Source organism: Eretmochelys imbricata, chromosome 2, assembly GCF_965152235.1.
Source record: "Eretmochelys imbricata isolate rEreImb1 chromosome 2, rEreImb1.hap1, whole genome shotgun sequence".
NCBI classification, from domain to species: Eukaryota; Metazoa; Chordata; order Testudines; family Cheloniidae; genus Eretmochelys; species Eretmochelys imbricata.
In genome coordinates this window covers 140985719-141013524 of record NC_135573.1, presented here as the reverse complement: position 1 = coordinate 141013524, position 27806 = coordinate 140985719, and the positions used below count along the sequence as shown (strand labels likewise).

General features: G+C 40.2%; 1 protein-coding gene across 1 annotated transcript in view; it reads right to left on the bottom strand.

Annotated features, from left to right (window-relative positions):
- Window positions 1–27806, bottom strand: part of CTNND2 (catenin delta 2) — a 526110-nt gene that overhangs the window by 98636 nt on the left and 399668 nt on the right. Inside the window, exon 10 of the mRNA XM_077809167.1 lies at window positions 14080–14253. Coding sequence (XP_077665293.1) covers window positions 14080–14253 — 174 coding nt within the window. The remainder of the gene's footprint in view (window positions 1–14079; window positions 14254–27806) is intronic.

The window sequence follows — 27806 nt, the reverse complement described above, 5'->3', positions numbered from 1 at the left end:
AACTGCCTTAAATATCTATAAGACAATGGACAACCCTCAAATCTCCACCCCAAACACATCACCAAACTCATCATTTCATTCTCACTCATAACAAATTTACGTTCAACAACAAATACTTTATCCAAGCCATGGGAACAGACATGGGTATTAGGATGGTTCCCCAATATGCCAACCACCTTGAAGAAAAAATTCTGGAAAATTGCACCACAAAACCAGTGATATATCTGAGATACATCAATGATACTGTCATCCTCTGAACATACGACTTAAACTCCCACAAAGTTTTCCACCACAACTTCCACATCCCCAACCTGTCCATTAAACTCTCTCTGGAACACTCCCACACTGGCATCAACTTCCTGGACACCACAACCAGCTTCAACAGTGGAACCCTTCAGACAACTATATATGAGAAACCCATGGATCCCCACACCTACCTTCATAACTTCAATAACCACCACAAGAAATCTGTTATCTATAGCCACACACTCAGATACCACAGAACATGCTGCGAGGATATACACCTTAACACTCACAAAACTGCCTTTGTCAAACAAGGATACTTCACCAGAGAAGTAGATTGCATCATGGAACTGGCCACCCAAATACCCCAAGAGAATTGCTTCAATACAGAAATAAAACCTCCTCTGCCTGCACACCCACAGTTGTCATCTCCCATCCTGCACTGGGACCCATATGAGGAATCATCAAACTACTACAAACCATTTTCTATGCGGACCCTGTCCTGAAAGAAATCTTTCATGAACCCCACCTCTTCGAGCCTTCAAACAATCCCCCAACCTCTCCAAGCTCATCATCAGAAGTAAGCTCCCCACAGACCAGGGCACACCAACTCAAAGTAGCACCAGACTCTGCCAGAATAACAGATGCAAAGCCTGCAGACATATCTCCACTGCTACAATGATCAACACCCTCCACAACACATCTGTAAAGACCCATGGGTCCTACATATACCTATCACAACGTGTGGTGTTCCTCATCCAGTGCACTAAATGCCCCATTAGCCCCTATGTGGGTGAAACCAGACAATCACTATGCTCTCAAATGAACTCACACATGAAAATGATAAAAAAACCGAAACACCCTATCACCTCTGGGTGAACACTTTTCATAAAGCTATCACTCTATATCTGACCTATCAGTCCTCATCCTTATAAGAAAGCTGCACAACACCATTAAAAGATGAGGCTGGGAGCTTAAATTCATAACTTTGTTAGACACTAAAAATCATGGTTTTAATAAAGACCCTGGATTTATGGCTTATTACAACAATCTGTAATCCACTAACCCCCACCTCCCCGCTTTTTGTCCTATGACTACAGGGGTGTTAATGGGCAACTTCAACATGAATGATCCCTTTAGAATATGTGCTAATCACTTTTGCTAAACTATTTGTTCGATCCTGTGTTTACCCGTAACACTCTCAATACTTTTCCAACACCTGAAGAAAAGTTCAGTGTAGCTTGAAAGCTTGTCTCTCTCCCCAACAGAAATTGGCCCAATAAAACCTATTACCTCACCCACCTTGTCTAATGAATATCAACATTCAGTTAAGCTGGGCAAAGGCTTCAGACTTAGTTGCAGCCAAAGCAATAATGGTTAAAATATCTTTTTTAGTCAGGCAGATGGAATAAGGGGTTCTGGTCATCACTGAACACTGCATTGTAATGTATCTGAAATGCAAATTTACCAGGCCAGTGTGGCTTTTCTGCAATGAAGCAATGTTGGCTCTCAGATAAGAGAAAATAAACAAGGGCTGGTAGGATTCGAGCTATATCTTATTTTATTCATTCCTTCCTTTGTTCTGGTCTCTAGAACCACGTTGGGGGATAATACTTAATGAACATCCATATGAGCTGAGAAATCAAAACTCAATCTCAAGGATCAGTAACTTTCAATTAAAAATATGTCCTAGAAAAATAACCTCTTTCCTAAAATCAGAGCAACATTTTGTTTTAAAAGAGTATTAAATATGAGATATTGTGAATACCCCAAATTGACACTTCTAAATTTACTTCTCTAATAGCCAGGTATTTACCTGTCAAATTAGTGCACTGTCAGTTGCAGCTGTAAGAAGAAAAAATGATAGCTTCTTGCCGCTTACAAAACTCCCAGCTCTGTGTTTCCTATGCATCTCCCAGGGGATGTATCCAATGTGTCTGCTACTATTAAGAGGTGACTGTCAGAGTGAGAGTGCAAGTTAGCAGGGAGACTATTTTGAGACTGTGGTGAGACTGTTTGGTTGAGGTGAAAACAGAGGCTGCTCAAAACAGTCTGCCACCCTAGGCAAAACTGCAGTGTGCCACCCCCCTCCAGACCCCTTCGGCGCTCACAGCAGACCCCCAGCGCCTCCCCTGCTGCTTCCGCCGCCACCACCCCACCCCTAACCCTTGTGCAGCCAGGTCAAAAGCTGATGGGTCAGACCCCAGCCTGGGGCTGCAGAGGCCATTGCGTCCCGATGAGAGACCCCACAGGATGAGAACGGACACCTAGAAAGAATGAGTTGGGCCAGGCCAGGAGGAAAGTTCCCCCAGCCTCTGTCCTAGGCTGTGCAAGTGGCCAAGACCAGCTCCCTGGGCAGGTGATCCCCCAGCAGGGGTCCCCTTTCCCAATGGCCCTTTCCGGGCAGGTTGGGACTCACAAGGGGAGTGAGACCCAGCTCAGCACCCCTGGACTACAGTGGCTCTTTCTCCGGGAGTCACAGCCACTCAGCTCAACCACAGTGGGACCCAGGCACCAGCAGGTGGCAGCTCTCAGCCCACTGGGCCCCAGTTATTGGGAAGCGAAGACTCTGACTTACACAAAACCACCCAGACTGGGAGTGCTGATGCCCCAGCAAAGGGACCAACAGGCACCATCCCACTAGATAGAGAGGGGGTCTCCACAACTCAGCCCTGAAACCCTGGCCCCAGCCAGCCCCCCAGCACGTGGTGGCAGTGTCTCCAAAGCCTGGATGTGGCAGAGTTGGAATTGGTGGTTGCAGCAGGAGCCGGCCATGCAGCAGCAGGTCTGGGGTGGGTGTTTACTTGGAGTTGGTGGGTTGCTGCGTTTGTGGCCCAAACCCCAGCAGTGCTCACGGTGCTGCCAGGAGCAGTCCCGAGCCGCTCTGCGCCTGAACCACAGCTGCGATCTTACTGTGCCAGGGTGGGGAGCCGTGGGGGTGCTTCCCCAGCAGGGGGCTTCCTCCTGCTCCTCAGAACCCTGGCTGGTGGCTAACCCCTGACCCCGGCAGCACCGCCAGCCTCTTCCCCCTCTGCAGCCACCCATAGATGGAACTGGAGTAAATCTAAACTCCCAGAAATCTGCCTCCCTTGGCAGCTGCCTCGGCTGCCTATAACTGGAGCAGCCTGTGGGTAAGAGTTCACGCCAGCACATTGCACATCCAGGGACACTGCTTGCCTCAGTAAGGACACTGTGCTCGGGTCTCTTACTTTGAATAAGGATTACCTCATTTTTTTACAAAAAAGTGTATGTTAAGTAATGACAGTGGGGATGTACAATCATGGTATCAATTACCCATTGTATTGTGAACACCTCTACAAAACGTACCATACTATAATGATTGTAAACAAAAGTGGTTCTCGGCATTTCCAAGTGTCTATTGGAAATTGTCAGCATTTCTTTTAGGAGACCTAAAGTTGCACTAGCTTTTTGCTTATCATTTAGAAGAAATAGGGACATTTGAGAAACAAATTGGAGACACACTTTGTAACTCCACTGAAAGCAAAGACATTGAACTAGGAGCTTGCTGGAGCAACAGAGTATGAAAAATAACATTTCCCTCCTCAACAGGGCTGTTTGGCATGTATGTCTTTTCTGCAGCTAAGGCACCCATTAATTAGCATAGCATAAATAATCCAGGTAAAACACTTTTTTAAAGCAACAGTTTTGCTCTATGTTCATTTTTCCTGAGTTAACTACCTCTGCAGCACTGCAGGATAACTCGTCCTGCTTTAGGGAAGTTGACAGACTTATTTTTGTGATGTAGCCACTATCATTACATCCATGTTTATAAATCATATGCCTTAGGGTGGAAACCTGGGGTTGTCTATTAATTGTATGAGCAATCTCTGGAGACCTAAACATGAAGCTGCATTTTGAAAGCAGTGAAAAATATCTGTCTCTCTTTACCTAAACTGCCAATTAGGACATAGTGTCTGCTAGCAATGATGATGTGGTGTGTATATTTCAGGAATAGTGAAATTGAGATGCTCCAAACTGCTTTTTTATTCTCTCCCAGACTTGAGAAATTGAATCACTCTTGCATGTACTGACAATTCTTTTAGTTTGCCTAAAGCCATTACGAAACATGCCTGCATTTCCACATTGCTGATCAATAGCTAGTATGAGTGTAAAGAAGTATAGAAGATATGAACAGAAAAATATGGAAGGAGACAAATGGTTTATTGTCTCTTTGTAAATGAGAAGCTCTGCCAAAATACTTAATCATCCAATTACTTTATAAATCAGTTGTAATATCAATGATCAAATAATTGCTCAGCTTGTAAAGAGAAAGGACTCCTGTGGGAACAGTATAAGCTTTGGGGAGAGCTAGAATAAAAAAATCCATTTCTGTTGCATCAGATGGCAGCTAAATTTTCAAAGACATGCATGGGAGTCACAATTTGTGCAGCAATACTCTTTACAGATAATGGAATTTGTGGGGCATGACTACTATACATCACTCCAAAGATGTACAGTACATCTCTACTTCCACTTTTATTCATAGTTTCCATTTTTATTTTAGTCACATAACTAAGATGAAAAATACAGGAATTTGGAAAATAATTCCTTAGTTTGGCACAGTCATTGCTATTTCCAGTGCTTTACGCCTCATGGAATTAAGATCAAATTAGGCGGAAACTCAGTGTAAAAGTGATACACTAAGATGAAAATTATTTCTTTTTAAAAAGTTTAGAAAGATTAAATTACTGTCCTCCTTTTAACATTTTTGGTGTTTTTCTATATTCTTCTGGTAAGCACAAAGTAAGGAAGATTTTTCCCCCCACAATGAAATTATGCATTCAGCACAAAATGGAAAATTTTGGAATGCCAAAGACTAAACAAAGCTGATGTTTTTAATGGATACCTCCCCACCCCACAACCTATATCAGGGTTCTCTGGTACACACACACACTCACACACACAGACACAACTAAATTCATATACTCATCAATTTCAATTGGAGTTTGTATCCTAAGTATAGTGTATATTTCATCCCTCAAAGGATCTGTGAACTCTCTGAAGAGTAACGGGAAGATCTGAGATGTAAGCTACCACAGAGGTAATCAAAGCCACATTGGGGCAGGGAGTGAAACTGCAGGTTGTGGGACTAGTAATCCACACTGCTCCATAGGCAACATCATTTAAAAGGTAATGCAAACAATCCAAAAGTAGAAAAAGAAAGGGTTTTATTCACTACAAATAAAGAGAATAGCCTGTTCTTAAAATCTCAGGTCTGTTTTTTAACCCATGTATCTCCATTGGTGCACCTGTGCAATCACTTTGATTGACCTAAAGCAGGGTTCGCCAAACTTTTCAATCTACTGAACACTTCATAAGAGAGACAGTGAGCCTCTCATGGACACTCCACTCCTTAGCATTTAACCCTATCTCCCCAGTCCTTAGTTCTCACACTATTTCATTTTGTGGGCAACTAGAAAAGGTTCCACATGCCAGTAGTGGGTCTATGGACTACAGTATGAGACCAACTGCTCTAGAGAAAATTCTTTACTGGTTGCTTTCCCCTTATCCCATGACCTCCATTAGGTTTAAATAGAAGGTAGTAATCTGACAAGGTGAAGTAAAAAAGAAAATTTCTTAAATATTTGAGAAAACTATACTGTCTGTGCTGAAGGAACTGAATTTGGAAGCCTGGTGCCCATTTTTCTTTGCTACTGTCACTCCTACAGCACAAACACATTGTTTGGATTCACAACCTAATTTCTTTCCTTGAGAGATACCTTAATCCCCACCAAATACTGGATCTTTTAAGACCTACAAGGTTTTGAGGATAAGCCTTCAAATCTTATGAGAAGCAAACATACTGTGTGTAATAAAGAGTCAGTCTGTAAATGGGTTAATCTCAGACTACTGTTCTCCCACTCCTCAGGATGATGCCCATGATGCCTTTATGGGATGGCAGTGCTATGTACTAGTTGTGACAGTGGAAGACATCCTCCTTCCTTGAATAATATTGACTACTCTCCCACAAAGCTCATAATTTTCTATATTTATTAGTGTATATATCTGCCTGGGACAAATTTCCATCCCATTAAGAATTCCTGACAGATCTTGACTTGACCGTTTATAGAGCTTTTGATTCTTTTAAAGTGTGGGGGTTTTATCAGTTTGGGTTGGCACTGATTTAAATAGTTGATATATTATAAAATGTCTTCTCCTTTGTATAGTATGTGGCTTTATCACATGAATGTTTTGGAGACTTAGGCAGACAGACAGACTTTCTACTTGAACTAAATAACTTTCCTGTTGGAATAAAAAGTCTGATGTAACTTCAAAGGGTGTGTGTGTGTGTGTGTGTAAACAATCAGACACACTTGAAAGCTTGTCTCTTTCACCAATAGATGTTGGTCCAATAAATTATATGACTTCACCTACCTTGTCTTTCTATACAATTAGAGTAATCAGAAAAGTTTGGCAGGGAACCTTCAATGTCTCCTGGCCTAATAATGGTAGAAGATTGATAATCTAGATGAATGATGCTTTAGACAAGAAGTATTCAATAATAATGAATAATTTTGATTGTGTGTTTGGACAGGAGGGTTCTGGAAACATTTTGGCCTGCTATCCTTAGAGATAACTGCTCTGACCTCTTGACTGAACTTATCTCTTTTATGTCTTCAATTTCTTTGTCAAATGATTTGCTTAATAGGTCTCTCACTCCTATAAAGAGATTTCTTCAGAATGGGATTAGGAGAAGAAAGGCAGATATTTGCCTAAGGAATAAAGCCAGATATCTCATGCTGGCGATCTCAAGAGATCAGACTGTGACCTGGAAATCTAATTCTATTTGTACAGTACCTGCTAGTTATCAGAGGCAGGTACCTAGTTATAAACACTGACTTGTGTAATCAAGAGAACAGTATGCTACCCATCTATGCTGAGTGATCAAGCAGGGGAAATGGAAAGAGAGAGCTTGAGAAGAACTGGCAGAGGAATGATAGCTTCCTACCCTAAGAGGCTTGTAAAGAACTAAGACAAAAGCAGAGTGACACTGGGTGAAATGAAAGAGGATATAAAAACAATGGAGACCCAAGAGAAAGATTCTAAAGGCAGCCACAGGAAGCAGTACACAGGAAAGGGGCATAATTCCATGTGCAGATTATCTGCATGAGGCACATATATTTAATTTCTAAAATGCAACTGATTTTAAGGGACATTTTTGAAGCATGAACAGAAAGTATTTTAGCTTTAAGATGCTTCAAGCTATACAGGCAGTCAAGAGAGAATTGTTGGGACACAAAGGGAAATGAAAGAGGATTGAAGTAGCTATGGCAGCTATTTTGCTACAGATAATTATGTTATCAAAGGAAATGTCCTATATAAGGTGTATCACTGTTCAAAAACAAAACAAAGAAATATAAATTAAGAAAAAAAAGTGGTTTCTTTAAGGGCCTAACAAAAGCAAGGAAATCCCTAGCCAAAGATACCACACTTCATCTTTAACTCTGTAACACAGAGAAGATTACAGCTGAGGTGGTCCTTTATTTGGAGACTTCAGAAATGCCACCCACCAGTTTAATGGATGGGAGACTTGGATTGGATCCACAAGGTGCTAGACAGCTTTAGAATGAAACGTGGAGTGTAGGCGGGGTACTCTGCTGCCTGTTGGCCAGCCAGAGAGAGAGGAGCTGATTGGCTCCTTGCTCCTCACAATAATTAATTTAAACCCTTTCCTGCGGTTTCTTGTACCTCTTGCCCCATTTTAGTTGAGCCCACCCTCTTTCCTCATAGTTATATAGTATAGGAACTGTGTTTTTAGGATGCTATAGGTCTGATCAATCACCTGTTTTTGGCGTCAAGAAGGAATTTTTCCCATTGGGGCCAAATTGGCTAAGGCCTGGTAGGTTTTTTTACCTTCTGCACAGTGTCACAGAGACACAGTTAGGTTAAACAGGTATAGGCTACAGAAATTAAATATTAGGAATTGTGTGAATGTTTACTTCATCATAACCTGCAGTCAGTGTCCAGTGCAGATAAAAGGCCAAAGTGCCAGAAATAAGAGACCTGGGATTTCACTGTGGACCTCAGGCCTACGGGGAAAAGAGAAACCTGAAGTCTTTGCAGACCAAGGTCCCTCTTTGGTACAGTAACTCCTCACTTAACATCATCCTGGTTTGTCCATCATCCATAATTATTGCATAATATGCAAACTAGATACAATTAACTTGGGTTTGAATAGAGACTGGGAGTGGCTGGGTCATTACACATATTGAATCTATTTCCCCATGTTAAGTATCCTCACACCTCTTGTCAACTGTCTAAATGGGCCATCTTGATTATCACTACAAAAGTTTTTTTCTCCTGCTGATAATAGCTCATCTTAATTAATTAACCTCTCACTCCGCCTTTTCATGTTCTCTGTATGTATATATATATCTTCTTACTGTATGTTCCATTCTATGCATCCGATGAAGTGGGCTGTAGCCCATGAAAGCTTATGCTCAAATAAATGTGTTAGTCTCTAAGGTGCCACAAGTACTCCTGTTATTTTTACTTAGAGTGCGGTCAGCATACTTAAAAAGGGCAATGCGCATCTCTCTCTCTCTCTGTCTCACACACACACACTGTGAGTGTCTCTGTCTCTCTCTCACACACACACGGTGTGTGTCTCTGTCTCACACACACACATGCACCCTCCCACCTCTGGCCAGGCACTTTGGAAAATGGAGGAAGTGGTGCACTCTAGTGGGATAGCATGGGTTCATCATCACGTTCATTTTCCACAGGGAATGTTTGCAGCCACTGCCACATGTCTATTGTGTCTCCTCCCTCCATTCGTGCTGCCTTGTAGAGTGTGAGGCTACATTAACAATGTGTTAACACTTGAGGGCTCAGCCGAGTGCTAGTTCATCATTTAGCATTAAGGCATCCCCTGGGAAATATTCCACCCTCTGACTCCACCACCTCAACCAAGCTTCACAATCATCATTGCTGTGTACAGTATTAAACTGTTTGTTTAAAACTTATACTGTGTGTGTGTGTGTGTGTGTATATATATATATATGTATATGTGTGTGTATTTTATATATATATATATATATGTATATAAAATGTCTTTTGTCTGACTAAAAAAATTTCCCTGAAACCTAACCCCCGCATTTACATTAATTCTTAGGGGGAGACTGGATTCACTTAACATCGTTTCACTTAAAGTAGCATTTTTCAGGAACACAACTACAATGTTAAGTGAGGAGTTATTATACCTTCTGTCCCCTTCACAGTGGGGAGGATGAGAGGATTCAGCAGAGCAAGCAGAATCCTAGGGATAGGCAGTGGAGAGTTTACTCTGAGTGATGGGCTATATGATAAGAGCCATGTAAACCCTGCACTGGATCCACTTAAATGCCTGGAATGGGGAGATGGGGCAGGTAGCACTTATCTCCAATGTTAAGTTTCATAAAACTGCAGCCTGCTGCTTAAAATCCATCCCTGTGTTGCAACAGGTAAAATTACTGACAAGACCTTTTAATGATTTACAAACATGAGCAGAAAGTCCCCTGAACACCCTGGTTTAGAAAAGGTAAGAACACGCTGACATTATGGTCATGTTGTTCCCCAAAACAGTCCTATTCAAATTAAAAAATAAAGGTCATGTTAACGAATAATTTAGGATGATTCACGCATTCCAAACTATAGTATTAAAATGTGAAGAAAACTGGTAAAAAATAAGGATTATGTTTTGCTAGTGTAATGTTGATGAAATGTTTAATGATTTACAGTAACAGAATAGAAAATGTAAAACAATTTATGAACGTTTGAGTAAAACTATAACTGGATATGCATCATAACACTGATTGGCAGAAAGCTAATGAATATGTAATATGGAAAGGTATAAACAAACAAGTGAACAAGGGCCCAGGTTGGAGAATATCAGATTAGAGACTGAGAGGAGAGCTTCCCAGTACCCCGGAACTCAGTAATTTGGGCTCCTACCTGTTCTGTCTATCTGTTTATTCTCTGTCATAAATACAGGCTCAGAAATTATAAGTGATCATGATTCTGTCTGAAAAATTATAAGTAAAGACAAAGATTGATTAAGCCTAAACTAGGTGAACTCATGACTCAGTTTCCCACTTCACAGTTGAATCATTAAAAAGTCTTGTCAGTAATTTTGCCTTTTGCATTTTGAAGTGGTTTATGCAGTTTAGAGCCTAGGTATTTAGCTGTTTCCCAACACCTGTTTCTGTTGTGATTCACTTGCATGTCCTGATCAAGTTAACATCTGCAATATGATTCTTAGGTATCAAGTTAATTCTTAGGTGCCAAAATATCTTACATAGAATAGACAGATACACAATGGCCCAAATTCAGCTGTCAGAAACATGTATACAAATTCACAGTCAAGTCACCTATGTACCTGAGGGCCAGAATCTGGCTTCCAATGGACTTAGATTAGACTTTGGTAAATGTGGGAGTTTTAAACATTATTTTTTATTACACTTTGATTAGATCATAAGAACATAAGAACAGCCACACTGGGTCAGACCAAAGGTCCATCTAGCCCAGAATCCTGTCTTCCGACAGTGGACAATCCCAGGTGCCCCAGAGGGAATGAACAGGTAATCATCAAGTGATCCATTCCCTGTTGCTCATTCCCAGCTTTCTGAGAAAAAAATCCTATACATAAAGCCAGCTGATGCTGGCCAAGACCATAAGGAACCTGACATTTTATTATTTTTACCAGGAAGAAAAAGATGCTGCCATCAGACTCACAGAAAAATCCTGTATAAAAACATGATACAATTATAAAAAGAACTGGGACTGGGGGTTTCCTTTTACAGGACTCAGCCTTCAGGGTATAAAAAAATATTAGGGGCAGGGCTGTGGAATGCACTTTAGGCTAATGCATGTACCAGAGTGATGTAGAAACAAGAGATTATTATTAAGCAGGAAAAATCTGAGTTTTAAGAATTCAATTTGAAATGTGAAAACACCTCATATACACACCTTCTTGCTTCTTGCATAGGAAAATGAATACCTGTGCCCTTACAATCTTGGTAAAGACGAAACAATAATGAGTGCCCAAAGGAAACTCGAATAAATCCTGAACTTGGTTGTTATGCCAAGATGATGTTATTTCCACATTCATTGTTAAGGACCCACGGCAGACACTGAGATGCCAATCCAGTGGAGAACCTCTGTGCGAGAGCTGAAGGAATTGGTGAGTATAGAACCCAAATAGCAAAAGCTGCATGACTGCTTTGACAGTTTCATTATTCAAAGAGATTGGAATCATGGTGGACCCAATCCTACATTTTTCAGCTTTGTCTTTGACCACAAAACATGGAGGCCAACCTTAGCAGACATATATGCACATATGAAAGGGAAAATATATGCCCTAGAATGGAAGACTATTGCCCTATGTATTTCAAAATAGATTTCAGCTTGGCTATAATCACCAGAGCTATAGAGCGAGTCTCATACTTTGTATTTGAGATTTTCAAAGGAGACTAGGGGATTTGGGCACATATCAGCCATTAATATCAATGGAAGATAAGTATCTAAATCCCCCCCGACAGTTTTATCTTTTAAAAATTATTCTAGGTTTTCTCTTATCTCTCCACTCTCCCTTCATGGGATTTTGGAACATCTGGCCTGTTTTAAAGGCCTTACCTTCTCTGTCACAGTACAGGATTAGACAATTGCACAAATGGAGAAAGGAAAAGAGTGAATCAGTTCTTGAAAAATAATGCATGTGTATGAATTAGACTATAAACTTTCATATGTGTTTGTACAATTGAGACCCTGATGCTCTCTGAGGACCTTTGGGCACCATTATAATACAAATGGCAATAACAGTGACAGCAGCATTTGTTTTTAGCGCAGCTGACTTTCCTCTTTTTTGTTTCTTTCAATTTACTTTAGACTAACTCTGACCAACAAATCTCACGATAAGATCATTTCCCACTCCATCCCTCCTTGTGCCTAATTACAATTTCTCATAGGAAATTGCACAAAAAATGGGAACCTTCCATAGGAAGAACCTAGGAAGAACCTCTTCTTTTAAGAGTTTGGTTCCTGTTATGTCAGTAGTTTTATCTTCAGAGAACTTCAGCAGCAGAAAAGAAAGGTCAAGAGGCAGAAACTTCAGTGCTGATGTAATCCCCAAGGAGTGTTATTCCCCTCACAGGTATGACTAGTATGAGATGCCAAATTAAATAAACTCATTTTGCCTTCTATGTGTCATTCATAACGGAATAAGTGAATCTGTAGAAAAGTGGAGCAGTAAGAGAGCAAGCAAGTTCTCCCTGAGATCTCAGCTGGTATAATGGTGAAGTTCAAAACAGTTCTTCCAAGATACCATTTTCAATGGAACTCACCAGGACCTCTCTTTTTATTGCACACACCCACTCCCTAAGTACTAGATGAATAAAACCAAATGTATGTTACCTCTGTGTCAGCCCCATATAGGCTGATGTGGAAGGCCATAATGAGGACTGGTCATCAGGTCCAGTGCCACAGCTCTTCCAACTAGTATGGTAGGTCTGTGGCTATGTAGCAGCCCCGTCACCAGCTTTAGGTTGGAGGAGTGGATTTTATTTCCTGTATCCATTGGCAGTTCACCTCATTATTGTCACTCTATGGGTGCAGTGGATGACCATTCAGGATCAGGTCAAAGGGCAGACATTTTGTTACACATTTCACTAGATAGCTGAGTGTGATGGTCAATGGCATGTTATAAGGCTGGTGGAACAGAGCAATTAAAAGCCATATACCTCTGCAGAGCTATGGGGTGTTCTAATTCAACTCCCAGCACAGTTCTGTTCAGCAAAAAGCTGTTTTTGGTGCCAGGACTCAATTCTCAAAGTGGGTGCCTAAATTAGATTGGCACTTACACACCTAAAATAGGCATTTGAGCACCTAAATACTGAACTGGGTATCCTCAAAGCACCCAGGTTTGAATATTGTGCTCCCCAACTTCTGTGTGCAACCTGAGAGGTCTTAATTAATATAAGGGCAGGGTTGTACTAATGGAGCAATGTGAGATGGTCCGGACTCTCATCCCATCAGATCAAGTTATCGCCAAGAAAATGCATGCCACAGAAATTGGTAAAAAATTCAGGCCAGGATGCCATCACAAATGTTTATCCATTTATTTAAAATTTAAATATATGTTCCAGATCTGGTGGTAAAATTATTAATCAGATTATTCCAAATATTTAGAGGCCAAAAAATTTGATGTTTTGGTTAGACATACCCAAAAGTGGAGGCACAAACAATATGTTCGCATTGGTAAGATAGTCTGAATTCAGAATTTCCTTGCCTTGTTTTTACTCTTAACCATAATGTTATTTTAATGTTTTGTGTCTTTATTGATTTTTTAAGGGAAAAAAATGGATGCTAGGGTTCTTGTCTTTGTGTCACTTCATTATATCTTGCTACGTTCTCTCAGTTTCTCATAACCAGAGTGCAGTCAACCAGTTTCTGCTTTGACATTGCAAAGTGGTCTCAATCAGTTGTCACCGGTGAGATTTTTTATTCATTTTCCATGACATTAACTGTATAGATTTGTGGTGTCGCTGCTTTTATTCTTTTGGATATTGGGTTTTCAGTAGTAATTTTTCATATTTAACTAGATTAATGTCTAATGAATCAATTATAAATGCTATGTGCTGGGATTTCTTAGGAAATAGGATTATTGACAAGAAATATAACAAACATGAAATTCTGCAGTTTAAATTTGACTCCTTTTTCCAGATAGTTTTCTGAAATGTGTGGCTTTTCTCCCCGCCTCAGAGTTGCACTTATATCTATAATACCTTTGTTGTTATCCATGTGGGCTTCTTAGAGTTTAAAAAGTTTAGTAGTCCATACCTTCCAGCTTCCTGCAGCCAAGTTCTGCAGTGCACCTGCTGCTCCTTCCAGTGTGTCTGGATTTGAGCACTCAGAGAGAAGTGTGAGGTAGGGTTTGACTATTGAAGGGTGCCACAGCATCTGGATTCCTTTTGGTGGTTCTGCACAGTCTGGAAGAGGTCCTACTCCATCCCACTGTTGGAAAGCAGAAACCAAATGTCACAAAGGATGCCAATATCAAAGACAACAATACTCAACATTTTTTATATAGGCCCATGGCCAAAAACCACCACCATCACCTCTAACATACTGTTTGAGATCCTTGATGGAGGCAAATTCCCCTCCCAGTACTCTTTATAAAATAGCTTTTTGATTGTATTTGACCTCACCATTAGTGAAAATCTAAGAGTGTTCTACCTAACTAGCATAATGAGAGCAATTAGCTTTCAATGCATAATTTAATTTTTTCAGGGTAGTGAATATCTATTGGGACATACATGTATCAACAGATCTTAATAGGTACCTTAACAATTTGCATTTTCTTTTTATATTTGACTTGATCCTTTGTGCTCTTTCTTTCCAGTGGGAATCACACTCAAAAAATAAATTACATGGGGGCATATGCTCGCCACCATTTATAGGCCAGGAGGGTAAGGTGGCTACGGAATAGCTTTCACACAGCTACCACACAGCTACTTCTAGCCTCTTTGTGGCACTTAAGCTGCTACTCAGCTCTGAGGGCAGCTACTCTAAGGGCTTCAAACAGCTCCCGATTTCTTTTATAAATCTACCCATCACAAAAACTTTCTTCACCAATGTAGAATTCTGTCTCCAAAATTACCCCATCCTGATGCCCAGTGTGGGCAGTATACAGTATCTGATCTAAGAACAGATCTCACAAGCCGAAATGGGAGCCTTAGTCCAATGGAAAGAGGAGATCTCCTCTTTCCGGTCCGACTTACAGGATTCACACCTAGAAGGTCCTAAGATATGGGAATTAAAAGTCAAAACACTTTTATGCACAGAAATGCTATTTTAGGTAATTTTAAAAGAATTTTGAAATGCAATACTTATATGTTTCTCTCAATGTGCATTGTACAGGCAGAGGAGTACAAAAAAGAGAATCTCAATAACACTTTAAAACATTTTCTAAAACATTTATAATACATTTTTTTCTGAAACATATGTGGCATATACAGAATGCATGTGTCTGGATGTGTGAGTGATGATTTGTTTAAGCTGAAACAAAGAGAAACGAGCCACCGGCAGGCAGAAACAACCCTCCTTCATCTTCACTGCCTCTGGTGGATACAGAGAATCAGTCTGCCCTGATCCCACTCATCCAATGGTAGCAGAAAGCAATTGGAACGGGCTCTGACCTCACACCCTGATCAACCCATTTCCTCCCCTGGGGGGGAAGAAGGAGAGGAAAGCAGCAACAGCTCTAGATCCCTCTTACCCATAGGGGCATGGCATGCATGGCCCCATCACTCAGTGGCCCAGCAATTACACATCCTGGTTAGCGGGTGAACATTGGTCCAGATCCTCAGCTGATGTAAATTGATATGGATCTATTGACTTAAATGGAGCTATGCCAATTTACACCCGCTGACCATTATGTTTTGCAAATGAAAAAAGAACAAACACAAATGCAAAGTTAGCTGGTCTTTCAGTAATGCACATAAAGAGTTATGTGAGAGCAGCTGCTAGGATATATAACTCAAAGCATCGGACAAAAAAAGACAACATATAATCAATGGAAAAGCCGTCTCTACTGGAGGCACTATCAAATGCCCAGAAACAGTAGCAAAATCACCTTAAAAGGGTTGAAGCTAAACCCTGCTGAATGCAGCCACTATGAAAGGGAGCACAATGTGCTTGTGACATCAGCTTGTTAAAATTCTGCTTTCAAACTGAAGAAAAGGTTGGTTGACTTCCCTGCTGGTGAGAGAATTCAATCCCCCTCTTTGGACACAATAATCAGCCCTTCCAGGCATTGCTTCATGAAGGCTCATAAAAATTTTTATGACAGGTTTCAGAGTAACAGCCGTGTTAGTCTGTATTCGCAAAAAGAAAAGGAGTACTTGTGGCACCTTAGAGACTAACCAATTTATTTGAGCATGAGCTTTCGTGAGCTACAGCTCACTTCATCAGATACATCAGATTCATCGTGAGCTGTAGCTCACGAAAGCTCATGCTCAAATAAATTGGTTAGTCTCTAAGGTGCCACAAGTACTCCTTTTCTTTTTTTAAAAATTTTTATAAAAATCTACTTTTTTCCCCTCTGGGAATGCAATAAACTGCCTGAAGTCTCAGGTATTTTGAAAGAGAAAAGGGTAGGAAATTCCTCTTATGAGGGGCCCAATTCTGTCCTCACACCAATTTTTACACTGGTGTAAATACATTTGCTTTAATGGAGTTACTCCTGATTTACTGTGGTACAAATATAATCCAAATTCAGGTTAAGGTTTTCACCCCTTCCCTCCCAATCCTATTTCAAATTACACACATTGAACACTGTGCTATCGAATTTATATACTGGGTTTTTATTATATTTCTCAGCAACAAAATATAATGTAGCAAATATGTTAGCTTTGGTGTACACACAGTTTTTGTACTGGTATAAATGTTGATCATGGATACCATTTTTTACTGAAATAGTATATCTGTGCAATTCCTAGCGTGGACCCAGTTATATCACCATAGAGATGCTTATATCAGTATAATTTATTCCCCCATAGTTATAAACAGGTATATGCATGTTTATATGGTATGACTGTGTCCACACTAGGAAGGTTGTACCTCTTTAACTGTATTGGTATAGTTTTCTGCGGACAAATCCTTCCTTAATACAGTCTTGCCAAATGGCGATTCCTCCTTGTTTGGTGATGGTTATGAGAATGCATTCTTTTTTTTTGTAAAGGAAAACCAAATGAATAGATCTCCTGATTTTTCACCCCTGCTCTCTGCTAGCACACGGCACATACTCTATCATTCACTAAGAGGGGAAATGAGTGTGGGAGACCTTTATTACAATATCATGAGAACTTCACTGAAGGAGAGGTGGGTAAATGAAGAGTTTTACATTCCTAATTTACCACTGGTGAGCTTATGAGTTAAAATTCTTTAGGAGAATTGTTTGAGCTCACCAGCAACATACTACTAAAACCACAGCAGGCCAGATTCTTATGACTTGTCTACATGGTCAGATAATGTGCTGTACATAGGGTGTGATTTCTAAAATGCACTGATGTGGATGCACATTAATGGATCCGTGTAGTCCCTGCTTGTGGGCTTTCACATAGTGCAGTTTGTTGTCTGGCTTTCAAGATATTCCAGCTAGAATGTTTATTATTAAGTCTCATGAGATGAATTATTCTCATTTTATACACTAGATGGTATTTAATATTTGTAAAGGTTTTTATTTAAGCTTTCCCTTGCTCTATTACCACATTTAGCGAAGGATGGTTCTCCTCCCCCCACTCTTTTTCTTATATTCAGAATTATAAAAAGTGCCCGTACACCGTCTCTGAGCAACCTGCCAGTTCTTAAAAATTACAAACAAAATACATTGTTCAATCATCTCACCCCATCTACCAAAGAGCAGCTTATTCTCAAACAGGAATTAATTTACGGCAGTCCTATAGCCTGTTATACAGGAGGTCAGACTAGATAATCATGGTGGTACTTTCTAGCATTATAATCTATGAATCAAAAGCTAACACCCTTGCACATCACCTATACCTCAATATCTCAACTCTTCATAGGTAGGTGAAACAAATGGCCCCTGTACCATCCTCTGAAAGTCAAAAAATCTGGACTATTTCAAACACTTCTGTAGTTCTGATTGATTGATATGACTTTTGTTGGCCAGCTGCTTGTAGGGTCTTGAGCTTCATGAGTTTAAGAGAGATTTCCTTTAAGTTAAGCAAGAATTTTGTGCATTGTTGCTTTTCCTTCCATCTCAGAAGTAACTCAAAGGCCTGCTAAGATTAGGACATTCATGACTAACGAACAGCAGGCACAATGCCCTCTGCTGAGGTAAGGAGAGTCACAAACGAATATTAATATCCTTAATAGCAGATCTTTAAGGTAATGCATCCTTTTATTTGAATCTTTCATACTGAGCTCAGACTAATGACTCAACCCAGTAGTAGTCTGCATGTATTTATCTACCTGTGTATATACCTGGGACTCATCACCATAGCATCTGACTGCTGTCAGCAACATTACACACTGGCAGGACCATATGAATGGGCACAGCCCTCTCTGATAAGTTGGACTGCTGATGCATCATCATACAGAGAACTTGACAGAGCTGGCCCATTCCACAAGTCCTCAAAATATTTTTCCTTTGGGAAACCCTATCCACACTGTCTTAGGATTGCTGTTTAAATATGGTTTTATTGGATTCCTTAGCCAGCAAAGATGAAGCTTTTGTTTTCTTGAAGTAGTAGCTAACCTCCCTAGAGTAGTAGGATTTACAACCTATCCACCTAGCATGCGAAAGCATGAAGTGTCAGGCTATTGGTAATGGTATTTAACTTGAAATGTTGTTGTTATAGCTCAAGGCTCCTGACAGAAGGTAAAACACAAGGTCAGTCTCATTTCAAAAGTGCCACTTGTAATCAAAATAAAGATTCCGGGACAGATTCTGATGTCACACTGGTAATCATAAATAATAGTGAAACAGGAGTAAGAAAAGTTTAAAACCAGTGTAAATGAGATCAAAATCTGGTACATCTTTCCTTAGTAAGGAACGGAAAAGATAAATGAAGCCGTGCCAAATGCTCGTGTGTGTGATTGGTGGTATAACAAGTGTAAGTAGAGTATAATGTGTATTATTAGCAGCTATCTTGTTTTTACCATTATTTTTCTTAATCACTTCTTGTCATATTTATTTTGTTCCCTCTAGACCTGGAAGAATGAATAGGGTGGCTATAGAGATCATGCTACTGTAAGTGGCATAATTATCACAATCAGGGATATTTGGTTCCATCTGAAAAGTGACAAGATGTGATGTGGAGAAGTTAATGGCTACAGTGCAGTGGTCTGATGTTGAAGTCTCTATGGTTCTGTAGTTTGATGGGTGTTAACTGAGTAGCAGGTGACCATAAATAAGGACCACAGAGGGGAATGTAAGAAAGAATTGTGGAGGAAAGAATAATAGCAATGCTTGGTGATGCAAGCAGAAGTTAATCTCACTTATCTTTATTGCAGTTTTTATTAAATTAAAGTTTTGTTTTTAATTTTTCAAAAAATGATACCAAGAGTTTGGCTGGCTGTGCTGTTGTGAATCTTCAGCAGATTTGATTTTGCTGGGTATTGGGATTCTGCGGCAGACTGTAAACTGGATCTTACTCCAGCTTTGGTAAAGTTTTGGTAAAGATTTAAGGGAAATTAGGACTGAGCCCAGTGCTGGTTCTTTTTATCAAAGTAGAGGTAGTGATTCTGAATTAAGCTGACAGCTGTTTGCAGAAACTTCTGTAATTAAGAAGTTGAACTGAAATGTGTCTTTGTTTTGTTCATTTTTTAAAAAAAGATAAAGCAACACTAATTTTGTATGACCTCTAGGTTGAGAATAAGCTGCAACTGGTATAAACAACTGATGGTATTAATAAATAACAATACCCAATCAGTTTTTAAAAGCACCATAAAAAGAAAGGCATATTTTATGTTATAGTTTTCAAAGCTGTTCTTTTCCTTACGAAGTTTTACATACTCCTACTGAGATCAAATATATCTACTAAATTAGTCAAAATTGTTTTTAATCACAAGAGAGGAAAAGTAAATGCCCCAAAATTATCCATGTCTTTAATTTTTTAAAAACACATAAAGCTATGAATTCAGCCTCATCCATAATTGAAACTGATTTTTTTGGACTATTGCCAATTTCCAGTATTTCTGTTATCAACTGTGAATTTTAGCACTGTTTGAACATAGCAGTTATTTTTATAAAATTGCCTTTAGCTTTTATCCTTCCTCAACAAGTATATATTTAAATGTGAATCACAATCATGCGGAAAAGAGGGAAAGGAAACCATCATGTTAGTGGAGAATTAAATCACTAAGGCCTTTTATAAGATCCAAGTAATTAATTGGAGCCTGAAGAGACATAATGTGGGTTTGGATTCAAGAATTTTTCAGAAAGGAATGAACATTCTCATGTGAACAGTCCATTAGAAACAATCTACAGTTCATGCCAACTCTGTCTGATGAGAAGATAAGGTTGCTGAGTAATTACTGTATTTATATTGTGCTCTATTGTTTGATGCTATTTTCTTTCAGGTTTCACAGGTTATAAAATACTGTGGGTTCAAGGGATTAGGGCCTGAATGCACAAAAGGAGTTATGGGGTATAATGCTCAGAATCACAATTCCCAACTTTTAGACACCTAGAAAATCACTGGGATTCACAAGCATGAGTTAGGCACCCAAGTTCCTGTACAATGAGTGGGGAGAGACAGGCACCTTAGACCATGATTCATAAATGCCAGCATACTGGGCAAGGAGCCATCAATGAGAGGAGTGTGTGTTGTCTCTCCCTTAAAGAGTAATTTGGACTGAGAGAGCAAGAGTGCACAAGTATGCGAATAAGTCTATAGCCTGGTGGTTATAAACTCACATCCCACATGGGATATGGGAAACCCAGGATCCAAACCCACTGCACCAATTAATCTTTAATTATTTATCCAGAGTGTAACAGCTTTAACAGGACAGATTGAGGGAGCCCCACATATGAATATCTCTTAGTCCCAATGGTTAGAGCACTCACTCACTCAAAAGTTATGAGGGAGATTGTCCTCCTTCTCCTTTGCTCCCTCCCCAAGCTGTTCTGTGTAAACTTGCCTGAGTACATCAACAGCTAGGATTATCTACAGAACCATATTATAAAATAGTTAGGAGCTTAAAAGCTTTATTGATACATTCAGAGAGACGAAGTAGCTCAGAACAGGAACACCTGGGAAGTACATGTTCTAGTATAAAGGACAGAGCATTACTGTAGTTGGAGGCTGGATTATTGCAATTGAAAACAGATGAAAAAAGGCATAGTAAAAAAAAAATCAAACCATGCAGAAAAAAGTTTAAACAGATTATTGTAATTGAATTATATATATAAAAATGGAGCTATTGTGTATGCTGGGTGAGGGTGTAGGGCTGAGGGGACAAATTAGAGAATTCTTCTGTGGCACTGTGGAGAACGTGCATAAAGTAGGATATGAATGAGGCTGGGCACATCCAGAAGTCTAAGTTTCACCTCACTTCAAAACTACTTGCTTACAAAATCAGACATAAAAATACACTATTACTGAAAAATCGCTTACTCTCTCATTTTTACCATCTTTTTATAAAATAAACCAATTGGATGTAAATATTATAGTTACATTTCAGTGTATAGTATATAGAGCAGTATAAAGAAGTCATTGTCTGTATGAAATTTTAGTTTGAACTGACTTCGTTAGTGCTTTTTATGTAGCCTGTTGTAAAACTAGGCAACTATCTAGATGAGTTGATGTACCCCCTGGAAAACCTCTGTGTACCCCCAAGGGTACACATACCCCTGGTTGAGAACCACCGTATTATGTAAGGTTAGACAAACACCTGTCAAGGATGGTCTAGATAACACTTAGTCTTGGAATGAGTGCAGGGGACTGGACTAGGTGACCTCTCGAGGTCCCTTCCATTCTATGATTCTATAACAAGACTGACAGGGAGGATATAGCTGAGCTGTCACCTTTATTTTTTTGTAAAGTAATTGGGATTAAAAATTGCTGTAAAATGTACTTTGAGCTTGGGATAGTGTTAGCCCTGTCAACAGGTAAAAACTAGGTTTTATACAGTCCCCTAGTAGGTAAGATCTCTCACTTTCCAAAACAGCTCAGATGGTTAGTGTAGGAGGGTGTATGGAAAGAAATTTACCAGGCTGATTAACACTCTTGTTTATAGTTCTCTATCACATCTGCTGTCATCCACTAACATTCTATTTAAATCAATGACATGTTAAGACATGTTTGGTACAGTCAACAGCGGTCAAGGGGATTATGGAATGGTATTAATGAGTGCTGAATGAGGCTCACTCTGTCCTCCCTACTCTTGCTTTGCCAGAAGGATGGAACGACACGTGAAATTCTGAGAATAGGTATTTAATGCCAGGGTAAGGAGTGTTGTCAAGGTTAAAAGCAGAAAAAAGTTGTGACACATTATTAGAAATATTAAATACCAATCTATCTAAGGTATTTCAGGGTGCCTATCGCCTAAGTGCCTATCTAAGTGCTGAAGCAAGTATAATCTAGTCTCTCACTGTATAACAGTCTAGTGAGTATAATTTTATTTTTATAAAAAGGATATTAAACACTTCAGTTTGATGGACAAGAGCAGTTCTGCAGAGGCCTTCGCCCTGCTGTGTGTTGATAATGAATGATTATAGAAATAGAAAAAGTATATCTGAGGGCAAGCAGAATAATATAGGTATTAAGGGATCCAGCCAAAAGAGTTAGATTAACTCTATGCGCCTGAAGAAAAAAAGATTTAGAGGGAACAGCTATGGTATAAAGAATTCTGAAAAGAATGTAATGGTAATCAATGCTGCAACGTTGTTTGTGCTAGTGTGAAATGCAGGAACAAGATGATACAATCTTAACATAGGAGAAAATGTTCATAGAATTTTATTTATTGTTTAGAGATTCATCAATAAATGGAATAGGCAAAGATAGCAACACAAATAAACAGGTTTACAAATTAGGTACACTGTGAGACACACATACCCAAACACTATTATTGTGCTCTAATATTATCCTTTCCAAGACATATCTGTCACCATATTTAAATTCACTAAAGGGTAAGGAGGGTAAAGGTAAGTATCAAAGGTCTTGTTCTACACACTAAATGAAACATTCATCAATTCATGTGAGGAGATCATTAGTTCACCCATGGGCTTCTCTAAAGCTTTGCTCAAGTGTTGAAGAATTCTATTATCATGAAATTTACAAATCACTCTTCCCCGGGATGGAAAAAAAGGTTGCCCAGGATATCACATGGGAATCAATTTGTAAAAACTGACGTAAAGCCATGCTTGCGATTTAGCAGGAGGCACTCTCCTTTTTGACTCAGTAATGACCAATATCCCAGCATGGTGACAGTGGCCAGTGTCAGTGGAACTATGATTCAGAAAAAGTGATACAATATAAAACTGCGGTCCTGATTGCTTAGTATTTTCACAAGAATAGCAGTGTTAGACCTTCTATCCCATCCATATTCTAATCCGTGTAATTTATTTTCCTAAGCCTTTCTGCATACTGTTGAAGGTACAAAATGGAGTCTCCATCTCAACAGTGGATGATACGAATGCTGTATTTATATTTATACAGCAGGCCAAAACCTCAGCTATTCTAAATCGGCAGAGCTTCACGGCAATCAATGTTTTCTAAATGCATTAAAATCAACGTAGCTTCACCAATTTACAACACCCAAGGATCTGTTTCTGTCTGTAAAGTATTTGAGATTCTTTTGGATGAACAGTATTATATATGATAAATACAGAAAAAAAATAATAGACTTCTGGGGGGTCTGTATGAATGAAGGGTCAGCCACCAATTCCTAGTTTAGGAGTTGAACGTTGCATTCTAATTCAATATATATGTAACTTCTCCCTAGCTTGCAGTCAGTTCTTTGATCTGACTTATAATGTTGCCTTGATATAACCTAGTCTGTCGTGAAAACTATGTAGGCTACGGGGTGCTGTGAATTAGGTAGGATGTGTCATGAAAAAAAATCAAAACACATAGTTGCAGTTTACAGTTATTCCTTTATTTCTTAACTTAAAAATGACACTGATTAGAAATGCACTTTTATAGAACATGTGTCAAATTCACTGGTGACGTAAGTGGGCACAAGTACATTGAGGTTGATGGGGTTGTACCCCTCTGTGATCCCATTAATTCAGGAAGTACATAGGTGTTACAAATCTGTATGACACATGTATAACAAAAGTCCTACTGAAAAAACACTGACATGCTTTCTAATGAACGTATGTACAAAAGAGATAGTGAATCACACTGTGTGTGGGATTTCCAAAATTGCTAAGGTGATTTAGGAATACAAATCCTATACATTTTCACTCAGACTTGTGTTCCTAAGTCTCTTAGGTGGTTTTGAAATTCCCATCACATATCTTCTGAGATATGCAATCTCCTAATGACATATTTAATCATATCCCAAATAGTAATCAATGCAGCAGACTATAATATTTCTTTAGGAGCTGCTCCAGGCTATTGTGTCAATGATTCACAAGGCATGGGTCAGTTGAAGTTTTTTGAACCATGCCTTTTAATGCAGGTCATGCACTGAACGTCTTTGGGCCTCTAAGCATTTTTAATGTGTTCTGAAGTATCCTTAAAGAACCTTGTGTCTTGTGAGTTTTCTAGTGAGATCTCTGCAGATCTAGTGTTCAAGCTGAACCACATGGAGTCCCTTGAAATTAAAACTAATAAAATTTCAGTTAGGGTCTGTGACAGGGTGCACCTTCAGCTACCAAGAAGCACTGCCTAACCTGTTTTTGTGGTGTCTCAGGCACAAACACACATAGTCTGTTTCTTTCCCACCAAATGTACCTTTAATCCTCTGTTTTCAATAAGGAAAAGACAGAGGAAAGGTACCCAGCAGGAGGTTCTTCACACAGATTTTCTCCTTCACCCAGTTCACTCTGAGTGCCCTCTTTACTTCCTGTTCCTCCCAATTATATATCCTCCCTGTTATGTAGCCAGCTGTCTCATTAGCCCAACTATTGCCACCTAATGTCAGGTTTCAGAGTAACAGCCGTGTTAGTCTGTATTCGCAAAAAGAAAAGGAGTACTTGTGGCACCTTAGAGACTAACCAATTTATTTGAGCATGAGCTTTCGTGAGCCACAGCTCACTTCATCAGATGCATGTCAGTAATCCTCACCAGCAACAGGTTGATTTATTCCAATTACGCCTGCAGCCTTCTCTGTGCCGCAGCAACCTCACATACCTCCACCCTTATTTCAATTGAGACCTTTCCTTGCCTCCATGGGAGGTCCTCTTCAGCACCCAAGCCCAATCCTTTTTATGGATTTGGGGTACTACTAGGGCTTCCTGGCCCCTTTCAGACTGGCCTTCCGTGGGCTATCAGTGAGGGTCTCCTGCCTTCTATTCACAAACGTACACTCAGAGGGTGGGAATTTCTCCCACAGTTCCATCTCAGCCCACAGGTCATCACAGCAATCACATTCCATGGCCCTCTCCTCTAGCTTCTTTTGCTCCTGGCTTGTATCTACTTGAGTAAGTTGTCCTTTCAGAGCCTCAATATCGTGATACCTCTCATCCCCTGACTTCTCTTGCCATAGGCTTGAGACTATTTGGGTTCACCCGCCAAGGTCTCATTATCAGGACTCTTGTCTCACTCCTCAGTAGGTCTTTCTTCCAAGGCTTTGCCCATGGCTTGCTCCTCCGGTGAGTCAGAGGACCTTCTGCCCTCCTTCTCCACTAGATGTTTTTGATCTATCACTCCTGGATCTGTTGCCTCCTTCTCAAGTATTTCTTCCTCACTCCAAGATCTCGATTCTCTCTGCAGTTGTTGTGATATGTCTAGGGTCATTAAACAGTGCCTCTGGAGAGTTACCCGGAGAACCTTCCATCAAGATTTCTTTATGTGGACCTCATCATTGGGGTCTCTCTCTGTGTCCTCTGCTCTTTTTACATAAGGGAAATAAAGTCTAGTCAGTTCCTATTATCACTGCATAGGGCAACGACTTTACCACATCCACTCTCTGACACTTAAACTTTCCTTCTATTTCCAACTGCCACAGAGTAAGTCTTCTTTTCCCCATGTACACAGTGGATTGCTATCATCACCCCCTTCTGTTGCCACTGCAATCTAACCGATGTACTCTGTATGAGGCAGCATGCGGCTGTCAAATTTACCATGCCCTTTGTGGTTCCCCAGCCTACTTTGATGGGAATTGTCTTTATCCCAGGCCCACCTTTTACACCAGTGCACCCACAGAACTCCACAAACCCATAGTCCATGTATGGTCAGTCTTCGTTTTTGTATATCCTTTGCAGCCACATTGGTAACAAACCACTGAGTTAGTGCTAGGGGCACTCTTGTTTGCTTCTTGTATTTCCTTTCCGGGCTTTGATTAATGGGATTCCTCAACAGTCTTTTCCCCCTCCCTTGATGTAGGGGGATGGAGCTCTTTTCATGGAAGAGCTGCTTCCACATACTCCTCTGTTAATTTTACAGTGTCCCCTAGCAATTCTGGCTGATGGCTTTGAACCCAAACTCTTGCAGCCTTGGGGAGGCTCTGTGTAAACTGCTCAAGAATAATTGAGTATTATGGTCCCTGTGTCCTGCTTATCTGGCTTCAACCACAGATTGGCCCAGCCCAGATAATTTTTGCACAAAAGCATAGGGATGATCCTGCAGTTCCATCTGGCAGCTCTAAATTTGTGACACTATTTCTTCATTGACAGGCCCATCCTGTCCAGAATAGCAGCCTTCAGCCTGGCATAGTCTTTGGCATGGTACTCATAAGCCACCTGAGCCTCGCCGGTCAGGTAAGGGGCAAGTCATAGTGCCGAAGTACCCGTGTCCCATCCAGCACGGATAGCTACCCACTCAGAAGTTAACAAAAAGGCACCAGGATCATCCCTGGGGCCTTCTTACATAGCCTCAGGCCCACTGTCCAATTTCCAGTTCCCTCATAGGAACTCACCAACCAGTGCAGTGCAGGAGTTGCTGCTGTAACTGAGACTGCTCTTGGATAAAGCCCTGCAATGCTCATTCCTGCTCTACCTGCCAACCCAGAAGCATTTGCCTCTCTGCCTGCTAGGTCTTCTCTATCTCTTTCTGTTGTTCCACTACCAGCACAGCATCCCCTCCGTTATGTCTGGATCTTCCAGCTCTCATACAGGTCACCTCTCAAGCCACCGTCTCTCAACTGAGAGAGTTACAATCCCAGGGCATGTCACAGGGCACCTCTTCAGTTACCCAGTGAGCAGCAATGCCTAGCCTGTTTTTGTGGTCTCTCAGTCACACCTTTAATCCTGTTTCTAAACAGGACAGGACATAGCACAGGTGCACAGAAGGAGGCCATTCACACAGCTTCGCTATTCCAGTCAGCTCACCCTTGGAGCTCCCCCTTTACTTCCTGTTCCTCCCAATTATATATCCTCCCCCTTATCGACTCAATTGCCTCGGTAGCTCAACAATTGCCAACCAATGTCAGTAACCCCCACCAGCAACAGGATGATTGATTCCAATTAAACCTACGGTCTTCTCTGTGCTGCAGCAACCTCAGTGATCAGGGAGCTACTGCTAGCACTGTGTCACAGGATCTGACAAGGATTCAGAGTTTTTCTTCTTTTAAAATAATGAAAATTAAAGGAAACTAAATGTGCAAACCCTTGTTAAAATGATAAAGGGTTTGTGTAAACCTTCTAGTACCAGAAACTTCAGAATTAAGGCTTTTCATTTCATCCTTAATTACTGTGTTTAGATAGTTCAGGAATCTTAGCAGTGCAAGTGCAATAAGACTTCACCTACTATAGCGACACTGTCAAAGATTAGGAACAAGGATGATGGGTTCATTCTAGGTGGAATATGAGGCAGCTATAAAACGTATATGACATAAGGCAACTATTTTGCCTTCGTCATTTTGTAACACTTTCTTTCATTATATCGTAGCATATAAAATCCCTGACAAAAGTCAAAACAAAATAAAAGCTG